The 13,044-nt window shown below is 26.5% G+C and overlaps 3 protein-coding genes and 2 long non-coding RNA genes across 6 annotated transcripts in view; 2 read left to right on the top strand and 3 right to left on the bottom strand.

Annotated features, from left to right (window-relative positions):
- The window catches only part of LOC122514491, a 779,718-nt gene that overhangs the window by 661,855 nt on the left and 104,819 nt on the right, over positions 1-13,044 (bottom strand). The window lies entirely within an intron of this gene.
- On the bottom strand, positions 197-3,344 carry LOC122514477 (RNA polymerase I-specific transcription initiation factor RRN3). Its single transcript, XM_043631351.1, has 8 exons — positions 3,164-3,344; positions 2,683-2,886; positions 2,378-2,597; positions 2,158-2,266; positions 1,919-2,071; positions 1,363-1,830; positions 1,086-1,264; positions 197-793 (listed from the first exon to the last, which is right to left on the bottom strand). The coding sequence occupies exons 2-8, from the start codon at positions 2,884-2,886 to the stop codon at positions 444-446; spliced, it is 1,683 nt and encodes a 560-aa protein (XP_043487286.1). The 5' UTR covers positions 3,164-3,344; the 3' UTR covers positions 197-443.
- On the top strand, positions 3,636-8,313 carry LOC122514486. The gene is made up of 4 exons (XR_006303060.1): positions 3,636-3,858; positions 4,105-4,187; positions 6,169-6,327; positions 6,410-8,313. It is a non-coding gene; the product is annotated as an uncharacterized LOC122514486 (long non-coding RNA).
- Positions 4,601-8,830, bottom strand: LOC122514485 (diacylglycerol lipase-beta-like). Its single transcript, XM_043631367.1, has 13 exons — positions 8,581-8,830; positions 8,217-8,429; positions 7,700-8,022; positions 7,106-7,246; positions 6,612-6,780; positions 6,415-6,538; positions 6,188-6,331; positions 5,822-5,933; positions 5,630-5,722; positions 5,398-5,552; positions 5,140-5,286; positions 4,941-5,059; positions 4,601-4,852 (listed from the first exon to the last, which is right to left on the bottom strand). The coding sequence occupies exons 1-13, from the start codon at positions 8,691-8,693 to the stop codon at positions 4,678-4,680; spliced, it is 2,028 nt and encodes a 675-aa protein (XP_043487302.1). The 5' UTR covers positions 8,694-8,830; the 3' UTR covers positions 4,601-4,677.
- LOC122514483 lies at positions 11,677-13,034 on the top strand. 2 transcript variants are annotated; one of them, XM_043631366.1, is made up of 4 exons: positions 11,677-11,926; positions 12,018-12,240; positions 12,327-12,478; positions 12,882-13,034. In XM_043631366.1, the coding sequence occupies exons 1-4, from the start codon at positions 11,792-11,794 to the stop codon at positions 12,885-12,887; spliced, it is 516 nt and encodes a 171-aa protein (XP_043487301.1). In that variant the 5' UTR covers positions 11,677-11,791; the 3' UTR covers positions 12,888-13,034. The 2 variants fall into 2 exon arrangements, with proteins under 2 accessions (XP_043487301.1, XP_043487300.1); XM_043631365.1 differs by lacking the exon at positions 12,882-13,034 and adding an exon at positions 12,569-12,830.

Raw genomic sequence — 13,044 nt, 5'->3', positions numbered from 1 at the left:
TTAAGCTAATATTTTAAGTAATTGTTGATAATGATCCATTATGCATATAAATAAACAAAATGTTCTACACATAAATTCGATATTAAGTGCCGTGATATAGCTCAAATATAAAAATTTCCGTTTCTATTTATATTCTGATAACTTATAATTTATTTACTATATATATCATTTTAGTTAAAATTTTTAAATTCTTATATTTTGCACAATAATGTTTATTGAGATGGATCTTAGGGCATATATACATTTGGTGATATATTTGGATAAAAGAAATACAAAAATATGTTTTTCAAATATTTTTACTGAAGATATATAATTTAATGTCAATGATTTTAATAGTCCATTAGTATTTGTTTATTCAATTAAAGAAAAAGTTTCATAAAAGATAAGAATTGCACAACTTATAAAAATGTTCGTTTTTAAATACTCTATTAAAGAGTAACTAATTATTCCATCATAAATTCGGCTATGTCAGTTCTATCTTCGTTCGTCAAATTATTATAATTATGTTCAGAATTATTATATAATAAATGAGTTAATCGCTGTGCACTACGACTTAAATTGTATGTACTGAACGGGAAAAAACCATCAAGCGTATATTCACAAGAATCATTATCATGAATAATTGGTAACTGATTTCGTGAATTACTTTCAATTATTGTATAGCAATATGCCAATTGATACGTTCGTGATACATCAGCAAAATTATGTACAACTTCGGATTGACACGATTTAAGAGGGTTCAATTTGCACGATATAATTCTAGGTAGATCTAACTTGTTTAGATACATCATATCTGTAAAAATTAAAAATCATATTAGCATACTGTATAATATATATATATATATATAATATACAGTATTATTATACTGTATAATATATATAAATTATACAGTATATATTATACAGTATTAGCATATTGTATAATTATATACATATATATAAAGTAGGATATTTAATTAATGAATTCTCAAATATCTTCAATTTAAACTTGTTAAGACATATTTGTATACATTAAAAATAAAAAAGATAATTAAGTGTTTCTATTGAAACTTTCCGTTCTGTATAACTAGATTTATAGTACTTACGATTTTGTGTATGAATAAAATCTTTACATCTAGCAGTAACAATAAAAAATAATGCTTGACAAATAGAATAAAATATATGATGATTTGTAGGATTATGACTGCCATACTCTGAATTTTCTTCTCTATTGATATAATCATGTATCCACTTTGCTAATTTGGAGAGTGTTCTTTTTACTAATCTGAAATAATTATATGTTATAGATAAATTATTTATAACATAAGAAGTAATTTTAAACTGAAAAATGAATTAAATTAATAAAACAAATTCAATAATTACCCCGATGGTACGAATGAAGCTACACCAACTAAGCTTGCAATATATGATGCAGATGTATGTCGTAATATCGTTGGTATATTTGGATTGGTTGTTTTTTTCCAAAGCCAGTCTAAGAAAGCTTCTACAATTGTTGCTTTAAAACTACAAATGTATAACATAATGAACTGCACATATCGACATTCATATGTGGGTAGTATTATTGATTCAAATATTTTTAAATAATCAAGATAAAGTTTTTTTAAAGCTTCCATGTTTAATTCATCTTCCACGTAACAAGTATCATCTATAAATTTAAGCATTTGTTCCATGCATACATCCAAAGTATGTGATAATGGATGTAATGGTTTTATATTTTTATTTTCATTATTTGTATTTTCATCAATGTCCAGCATTTCATTATCACTCTCCATTGCACTATCTTCATCATTTACGTCTGATTGTGGAATATTTACATCTAACATTACTAACCTTAAATACATCACAAGAGAAAATTACATCTTTTTTTACTTGTTAAAATACACATTTTAATGACAAATATTATTTTGTACATATTTACCTGTTAATAATTAGAGTCAATATATCTGATTGTAATTGAGGAGCATAGTTTAATATTTGAAGTAATGAATAGATATAAACTTCATGAATATGTGTATTTAGTAAGAGATACGGAAATTTTGCTCTTACTGATTGAAGTACAAGTTTAGTAGACCTGGAATTTATAAACAGCAATTAATTTTCTTGTATTATATTTATAAAGTACTTTTAAATTAACTATTAAGAATTTATAATGCCTACATTGGTACAACTTTCAAGATTTTTCGTAAAACATCATGTACATGGTTCAGTCTCTCTATATCTTCTTTTCTACATTCTCCTGCTTCCCACTCTTTATTATCACTTTCCACTAAAAATTGAAAATAATTTTTAATATATTCATTCATAACTTTTTTCTTTTCAAAAAGTAAAGTTCAAAGTATGATCATTTACAAAATTATTTTTAAAACAAAAAATATACCTGGTTTAAATAACGCAACAAGTGTATCTATTATACATTTTACATAATAAACCTGTGTACACATCAAATCTTCTAGGAAGATCTTATAAGCATGTTTTACTTCTGGTGATCTATCAATCCAATTTATCTGAAGAAGTACTTCAACAAAGATTTGGTGAAGAGGACTAAGTAATGATACACATTTTTTTACTTCAGTTACAAATTCTTCTAAATCAATATCCTAAATAAAATTGTTTAAATTCATTATAACTTTCCAATTTCAATTTAACTTACATTATGCAATAAAGTATATCATCATTACTTACTTTGATACTGGAACTTTTTAAAATGCATATTAAATCTTCATAATCTTTTACGTTACTTCTATTTTCATAATTTATAAGAATATCTTTAACATTTTTTGGAAGTTTAAAATATACTTTGTTAGATTGTCTTAATAATTGTGATCTAGCATTTGGCAATTTTAAGATAGAAGTCAAACTGCTAATTCGTGATGAGACAATCGACATCTATATAAAATATAATAATATATATATTTAATTATTAATGAATAATATATAATATATTTAATTATTAATGAAGCGACAGATACTAAAAAACATAATTTATTATTTAAAATTGTAGTATTTACATACTACATTTTTTTTACATACATGCTCAACTGTTTGTTGAAAGAAAGTTTTATAAATATTGTATTTAAATCTGATTATATAAAAACAAAGTTACAGTGCAGATGGATAAATGAGGTTATGTCAATTTGACATAGAAAAATTAATAATTACTTACTTTTATAACAAGATTGTTTTCTTTCAAATTTACTATTAATCGTATTTATTATTTGTGAACAATTATATACACACTCAATAAATATACTAATGTAAAAACTTGTAACTAAAGAAGAGTCAACATGTGGACGCATCTCACATGTTTGAAAGGAATATTTCGCCGATAGTATGCGCCATGTTCCCTATTCAACAGTAGAAGAAACGTTTAAGTAAAAAATTTCCCTAACCCAATTTAGTTACTTTGTTTATTTTTCTGTGTATTGGCAATGTTCGTTTATGCTTCGAATAAAAATATCTAATAAGAAATACCTAAATATATATCATGGATATGTAAATATGTATTATAATTATTTTCTGCCATCTTGGTACACCATTTTACTAGTATTTTCCTTTCTAAATATTTTTTTCTAGATTTTATTTATGATTTTATTTATGATTTTTTGAAATTTTAATATTAACTTTGGTTAATTAAATTTAATATTATAGTGATTAATAAAACATTATATAAATCCACAATCATAGTTTACTTTCTTTTTTTTTTATCTGAATAGCTTTCTTTTACTAATGTGATATCAAACATTTTGTAATGAAGTAAACAAAACATGAAATAATTGAAGTATGGATAATTATAATAGGTGATAAATCGTTGAGTTGACCACGAGTTAACAATAAAAGTGGTTTCGTTAATTCCTACTTGTAAGTTTAATCAATTAACCCTTTGATTGTTCTGAATTTATTTAAACTATGTATAGTGCATGTATGTTATTGTAATATGATTTATTAGTTGTTAGTAATTATATAGCAATCATTTATAATAATCGATACATTGTAAAGTAATTGTTTAAACAATGGTTCTTTCTAATATTTGTTTAAATATAATATAGTTATAAACACACACACACAATGATAATTTAAAATAATATTTATATGAAATTTTATTAGGTGCAAATTTCAAACTCCTCATATTCGTTGGAGTCCAGTGATGAAACAACAACAAAGGTGCAAGATGTGATCAACTTTGATAGGTATGTATTGTATATACAAGTCTAACTATCCAGTTAACCGTTCTATTTTGATAAATAAACTTAGCTCTGTTATACTATATTCGTAAGTTTAAATAATTTATTCCTTTGATTGTTTTACTTTTATTTACGTTGTGTTTAATATAAGTGTAATATTGTAATGTGAATAATTAATATTTAATAGTTATATACAAGTAATTTATATATAAAATAATCAAGTTTTGCATTATTGCTTAAGTAACATTATTTTTTAAAAATATTATATAAATATTAATATAAAGTAAATGTAAAATTTAATTTAGTGCGACACTTGTTATATTTTCTACGTGCAACTGGACACCCTACATATATATATAAGTAATACAGTGATCTATTTTCTTATGTATTTTTTAAAATTTACAAAATAGTTTTATAATATATATAATTACAAGGAGCTTCTTACCATTTTTAATTTAAATAACATATTAACTAGATTTTATATTTTAAAATTGCATTATGGATCAAGGTAAATTGGTAGATCCTTTTGTTGTTCTATTAATGTTGCAAGTGCTTTTTCTAAATTTTCTGGAAGATGATCTAAAAGCATTCGTGGCATTACTATCAATTTGGTAAATTCTTCTGGCTGTGCCCATCGCATTTCATATTTCTTTTCTTTTTTATTTTTCTTACTATAATTAAATAAACGAAATAATAAATATATGATCATTGAAACTTATCAATAAAAGTTATATTTATAGAAATAATATAATAAGATACCTTTTGGTATCTGTTTCTATATGTTTACATCTTGACAAATGTAATATAAGACCAGCATTGTAAAGTCTCATTTTTGAAAATCTTCTTTGTGAAATATCTCGTACTAGTACTTTGTTTTCCTGAAATCAAATGATATAATTTATTAGGCACAGTTCTAATACGTTTATTTATGTACTTATTTGTCAACGTGTATTACTACATCATTAGTATTTGTTGATATTTTTAACAAAGGGGATTGTTGTATTGGAAGTGGATTGATAATGTCAAAATTTTCCCATGTATTGTCGAGGTCTTGTTCAGGTACACCATGTAATGCATATCCAAATCCATTGAGAATTACTCTATACTATTAAAACAAAAAATATTATAGGAATTAACGAAGCTCCATGTATTAATCTCATATTTTTACAAGATATACAAATTATTAACAGCAGAAAAAATAAAAAGAAAAGTATACTTTTGGTAATCGACATGCTGCAAGAGTATCAAGTAAAGATGTTCTTAAATCTTCCGTACTTTCAACACTTAACTTCATCACAAGATCATCTCCAAGGCCTATTGTTAATACAAATTCTTCTGTAACTTTAGCAGCAGCGCGAGTAAGAACTCCAGCTATTTAATTAAGTTTGTTTCCAATAATTTTTTATAAAAGTGATCAAGAAAATACTTCATCCATTTCAAGACATTACCTGGTGTAGAAAATGCATAAACTCTTAAATTTGGGTATTGATGTCGTAATAATATACTTAATAAAACTGCAATTCCAGCACCTAAACTGTGACCTAAGACGATTTTGTAAATAAACAATATTAAACATTTCTTCCTTTACATAAAATCATTCTATTTATTATCTAATTTTTAATAAAATCATAGTAACGTACCTGTTACTGTAAGGGTATAAGTGGGATATGTATTAAAAGCCATTTCTAAGATTTTATAATGGTTCAACTGTTTTAAAATTACTTTAGCTCCTGATAGCATACCCTTATGTGCCTATAAATTTATTAAAGAAAAAACAAATATTATTTTAGTTTTTAAAATAACACGCATGGAAACATAAGATCGTATATTTCATAAAAATAAAACGAATTTAAATAATTATGCAATGCAAACATTATTTTATTTTTTATTTGTTACTTAGTACTGTTTGATTAGCATAAAAAAGATATAAATAATAATAAAGTATTTACATTAATTATTTTTCTCATGTTTTTTGTTCTTTTTTAAGTTAAAAAACGTATAATTACCATACTTCCTGGAGGAAGTCCAGAACATTCAAACGTCTCGGATGCTGCGGCAATGTCTGTGATTAGATCTCTTAATGATAAAGAGCCTCGTATAACTATAGCAATGCTAGAGGTCTTATGATCAGTTATTACGCAAAAAGGTATCTGTCAATTACATATAAAGATGAAAATTTTTTATAATAAGTGACATATAATTATTATTCTATTTATCTCCTACTTAAGCTTACTTCACATAAATGGTTTTTAAAACTTGCGAAGAGGATGTCGTCATTTGATAATTTGGACATATATCTTACTCCGGATAAATTGCAGAAACAACAATTGTCATCCAGGATAACTTTCCGTTTTTTTCTAGCAAAATACAATTATGTAATGATACTAGACCCGCATAGAAAATTTAAATATGTTATATTATAAAACTTACCGGAAACAGCCGCAGAAAGTTAAGTTTGGTATTAAACGGAAACATCCGGTACACACATGTTGATAACAAACGAAAAGCCAACCGTAAGATGCGATCGATAATTTAAGAAAATGATGTGCATTTTCCAAGGTCATCCAACTGGGAGTGTTGATGAAAATATCACGTGCATCTAAAATAAAAGTTTTTAATATGCTTTCAATTTTTATTAACACTTTAACGACCGCTCACACAACATGTGTGTGATGCTACCGCCGAAGGTTTTTGGCCAGTACCACACTCTTTGTGTGATAATTTATAAATGTAAACAATTTTGGATACTGCTATTGGCTTCATATTTCATTGGTACGTCTTTGATTATAGGTAATTATTGCCTATTTTTTTTCTTTTTTTTTTCCGGCCCCTGATGACGTTTAACTGCGTAGACGTGCGGTCGTTAAAGTGTTAATGAGTTGTTAATTCATAGCAAACGAATTCAATCGGATTCATTTATTTACCAACAGTATATTTCGGTTTAGAAAGATTTAATGTTCTCAATTTGTGCGTTTCACGTTTTTGCCGAACTCGCAGTAGAATTAAACCTGCCATAACGTCGGAAGGTACCAAATTTGTTCCTCGAAATAGAGCAGTGAGTAAACCTGGGAAAAATTAGATTATTTATAATGTATGTAACGGTTCACTTATGTTAATTATGTTTTTATCTATGTTAATAATACAATTTTGAATATTATTAAATTTATTTTTCCTAACATCTTATGCTATTTACAAAAAAAGTCCTGCCAATCGAGAATTTAAAGAAGGATGACGATAAAAGTATTTTTTGCAGAGTAACGAGTTTTTAATCTAAATTTGCCATAAAAAGAATAAGATCGTCGTGATTTCTCTATGTAAAACTAAACGAGTATTGAAGACTTTCCTGTCCTACTTCTCTTGCTGGCTTGTTAAAATTTGTTTCTTTTATTTATTTTTTTTATCCACTCAACGGAAAATGAAATCGCTATGTAAAAGTGAATAAGACGGTGAATATTGCTATCCAAGTTTTAATTATAAATGTGGCAGGACTTTTTAAATCAGGCGTACCTATGTCTCACCAGCAACATGTTGGAAGGTTTCGTTGGCGCTTTCGTCTTTCCTCATCCACCAAAGGAACTTGAATCTTCGTCGCCAAATTCGCGATATCTTTCCATGCTCGATTGAGTCGTCTAAATTATTGTTGTGCTTATCCATCGAGCCAAGAGGATCGAAAACAAGAATAAAACCGAAAATTGTGAGGCCGATGAGGATCCAATTGAAAAATACCATTGCCTTCACGACACTTATCGTGTACTGTTCTATCTCGCATTCTATATTTTTGTTAAAGATCCAAAGCGTTCCCAATATATTCCAATTTATTTCCGGTAGAATCATAAGTATTCTGCGAATATATCAAAACAATTAAACACAAATAAAGCGATTTTATTGCGACAATTCTTTCTATTTCTTACCGCTCGTAATTAGATAAGCGATTTATGCGTAAGAATCATAATAAGAAAATAATAATTTTGTTGTTATTTTATTTTCTTTCTTTTGGTCATACAGAAATGTGATATCATTATATCATTTACTTACTTCACCGTGAGAAGCGGTTCAACGTATCGGCGAGAGTGCGTATCCGTTATCGATCCTCTACTGCTATATCTTATAATAAAAAATGTAAGAATCATAACTATGCCAAGGATTATTGCTTCTCCTAACAAATATACACGGACCAGATCACCTCCTTGCTGGCATTTCCAAGTACTTGAATAATATTTGATGCATCCTATTCCTATCAAGATCAACCTGCAACCATATATGGAAAGTTTTTATACGCAAGGAAAATAAATTGACAATATAATGATTATAGTCATCGTATGTAATAAGGAAAACTTAAGAATGTTAATTAGGAGTTACGTAGACGTGTTGATTTTATTGTTCCTTATTAATTTCTTACCAAATAAGACGTATTAAAATTTCAAACAATTCAGGATAGACGAGATCGTCCGTGGCTGTTAACCATTTCCGCCCGAAAAGCTTCAAGGCTGGCATTTTTTTTCTGCAAAACATTCATTCCTAAAATGTACTTTTTAATTTCATTAATCATTAGAATATGCATCACGATTTGATGAATTCTTAATATCTGTATGAGCTGCATATAACTGCGTTTTTTAGGAGATTTTCAAAATTTTATAATATTTTTATAAATAAAAGGTAGGATTTTTTTTCATGGTAATTATTTCCTTAAAATCAGTATGATATATTGTGCTTATTTTATGACGTATATTCACAAGTTTTTAACGTTTGGACATCATGTAGAGAAAGTGCTAAGAGAAAGTTTATTTATCTTCTATATTCGAGTTTATTGACATAATAGTTTGGAATGGACCACGCGGATGTTTGAAAGAAAAGTGAAAAGATTATTTCATTGAAAGATTTTCATCATTGTTATATTTTAAAATTGATTTTTGATCGATTGCAATCACGTGTTCCATTTTTAATTACAAAATCATATTTTCAATTAATATGTGATCCATATTAAGATAACGTGATTAATCATTAATAGAAATTATGAAATAATAGCTTTACAGTCCTTAATTTTCATAATCTAACGGATAATAAATATTTATTATATAAATACATTATTGTATATATCTAATACTAAACTATTTTCTCTCGTAAAAATTCGATAATATTCTTCACTTAATTACAATTGGAAATAACATTTTTATTTAAGAACATTAGAGGTGAAATATTGGGCCTATCAAAAATATATAAAAACAAAGTTAAAATGATTATAAAGATGACAGAAACGGTAAACGATTCGTTATAGAATGTATTGAATTTATCGGAAAACTTCATCGATAACTTTTACGAGACGAGTTCGCGGAACTGTATATCTGATGGATAAAAGTAAAGAACGTTTTGGAGGACTATCCTTCGAAAGGAAATGCAAGCGACTATTACGATATGTGTTCAACGCTGCGCCGTCTGACTGTTTGCGAAGGTGACTTGATCACCTTGCTTTGTGACATCCCACGTTGAATTTCACGATCCAGTTGACCGTCCATTGCTTCAGCGAATCGGCACGAAGCACATTTTTTCTTCCTTAGTCCTTTCGACATTTTTTTTCAAGGTATACAGGAAAGTAGTTTTAAAAAAGGGAAGCTGTATTCTCTTTTTTAACAAAGATAAAAACGAGTAAATATATGATTTTATTTAATAATCTTCTAACGTGCGCCGATTTTTACAAATTTCTTCAATTTCTTACTTTTTATCTTACGAATATTTGTCGCGATAAGATATTAACGAAGATTGATGAAGAGATTTAATATATTATTCTTACAGATCTTATTGTTAGATATTCATACATACGTGCATACATATATAAACTAATTACAAGACTGTGAAAAATATTCTAAAAATTCATGAAGTCACAAAAATAATATAAAATATTATTTGCATACATATATTCTCGCGTTAAGTATGTTTTTTTTACCTTTTTCTTCTTTATGTACATATTATATTATATTTTTACTCGCTTCTTTAAAAGGAAAGAATTAAAATAATAAAGAATCTTTTCTTACTCAACCTTTGTACTCTTAGTTTTGTTTTTTTATTTTACGAGAAGTTTAAATACGAAATCAATCTTTTTTTTTCAAACGATATTATACATAAAACGGATTTTTGAATATTTTGTACGATGTTTTATCGAAAAGAAAGGAAAAAAACAGAAACGTAAATCATTCCGACTCTCATATTTTAATTAAATTAGACTATTAATTAGGATATTGGTCGGATAAACATCTCTACGAAAAGATAAAATAAGAATAAGAATATATCCTTGCTAGAAGTTCGTTTGACAAACTTTCACTTATTTTCATCCGAACTTAAAGTCAGCCTCTTCAATGACCCATTTACTAATGTATATTATGTATATTATACATTCTTTCTTTTGTTGAAATTCATATAATTGCTGTTACAGCTTGCGCGACATCAGCAAATTAAAAAGATAAATAATCAGCCTATTTCAACTCATAATGTTTCAAAGTTGAAATAAATTTCTTTTTATTTGTTTTTATACGAACAGAATAATAATTATTAATGTCATAAAAGATATGTTTTTTAGTCTAAAGATAATAAAAAGAGATAAGAATCATTAAAATATTTTATGATTTATCCATGTATATCATCGATGGTACACGCTGACATATTGAAAAAAGTATCAAATGGCTTGAATAGAAAGTTGAGCAAAAACGGCTAGACGCAGAATGTAATAAAAAAAGCTTCTTATTATTAGAATATATATAATTTGAAATAAAATAAATAGGTTTTATATTAGAGAAGTGTATTTAATGCGACTCTCTTAAAAAATCATTCACTAGAGTTTTTCCTTTTGTTTAAATCATGTATTAAATTACATTCAAACTGCTTATTATTCTATGAGATTTTACGCAATAGTTTCTGCGTAGCGAGAATCGTCCGATGCAAATAAATATTTGTTCCTGGCATATATGTAAGTACAATATTATATGGCTAATTAGTTATGTTTACATGTTAAATGTAGTTAAATGTTTTTAACATATTAATTATGTGTGATTTTATTCTCTTGTTTTTTCTTATTTAAATTACATATAATATGATACTGAGTGTAATATTATATAAATTAAATTTATAGGATAGATAGAGAGATATAGACACTTTATATAAATTATATATGTGTAAATTAAATATATAAATTATATATAATTTTGTATAGAAAGCTATGTCAATTTATATATCATTGTATATAATTGATTCGTTATTTTTTATTTTACTTTTATTTTTAGATTTATTAAAAATTAGAATCCGTGTTTTATCGACACCCGCGCTGTTCAAAATAGTATTATGCAATGTATTGCTATACATGCATAAAAAGAATTTTTCAGTAAAATACCCGTATATTCAGGTATTTACTTTTTTGAAATGATGTACGTCAGCAAAAAAAAATTTTACTTGCTCTACTTTACTTTTAAGTACATATCGATTTACTTTGAAATGAAATTGTCTTTTTTAAAATGATACAAAATGCCGAATGGTGTTACTTCATTTGTTATACACATATTAATCGTATAATTGAAAAGTTCATTTTGATTAATTCTTAAGATTATTATATCTTATTATTTAAAATGATACCTTTCGTAGGTACACAAAATGTTTCGCGAGATTATACAATGCCAGCGATACAGCAACGTATCGCTGAATTATTAAAAAGAAGAGTTTCTTTAGAAAAAATTCCTGGGGAAAGTATAGAAGAACGTCTTGTATGTAGTATAAATTATTATAGATGAATTACTTGAATTCATGTAGTCGTTAATATTTTACTAAAAAACTAGATTTTTAATGGATTTATAGGAAAAATACAAAGAACAGAGAAATTCTAGGTATGGTCTTTTAAGAGGTACACATCAGACGGTATTGGAAGTAGCAGCATTTATTTTAAATTTACCATCAGAAACTTTAGCAGAAGGAATTATTGACAAAGATGAATATGTAAATACGTTTAGTAATTTCTTTAAGGAAGGTGGGAAACGAGCTATTATTATACATTATCAATATATGACACCACCATCAATAGGTACTATGTTTTCTCTTAAATTACCTGAAAATAATGTAAGAATTAAATTACCTATGTACGTTATATTTTGTAAACAATTATTTTAGAATCTGGTAGATGGTCACCACAGTATGAACATGAAAAACAAGTTCTGCGTGGTTGTGTAACCGATGGTACTACGGAACCATTCTATGGCAAATCAATAATAGTTTATCGCCTAAGATCAGATATTGCATTTGAAATGAAGCATTTGTTAGATGTTAGTAATTTCATTTATTAGTACTTGATCAATTATTTGAGAAAGTAATCTATCATAAATGTTTATATATATATTTATTAATCTATATAGGAAACATATTATGCTTATGCAGAAGTTGATTTTACTTCGCAAAGTCCTATCGCTGCAATTTCAGATTTAATGTCACGATTAAATGAACCAGCAATAAAAGCTAACACACAATGGGGTGAATTGTCAAAGACAGAAAGAGATTTTAAAATAACAATGAATTTTATACATGATTTTAGTAGTTTCTGCGAATTCCTTAGTAGTATGTTATACTTATGTTATTTAAGCTATTCAATCGAATATTAAATACTGGGAATTTATAAATTTTATTGCTTTTATAATATCATACTTCATTTTATATTTACAATATTTACAGCAATAAACATTGATCTTCAAGGTATTGTAAGATTTGAAATTAATTGGGATCTTTATAATAAGTATCTGAAGACACTAAAAGATATAAAACTAAATGCAAAGAATCATGATGTTGTGGAAATAGGAGAGAACAATGTTCGAATTTGGATGAAAATAAAGGAACG

This window comes from Polistes fuscatus, unplaced genomic scaffold (assembly GCF_010416935.1).
Source record: "Polistes fuscatus isolate 324 unplaced genomic scaffold, CU_Pfus_HIC Scaffold15, whole genome shotgun sequence".
NCBI lineage: Eukaryota > Metazoa > Arthropoda > Insecta > Hymenoptera > Vespidae > Polistes > Polistes fuscatus.
The sequence above is the reverse complement of the archived record's forward strand: the minus strand, read 5'-3'. Positions and strand labels throughout refer to the sequence as shown.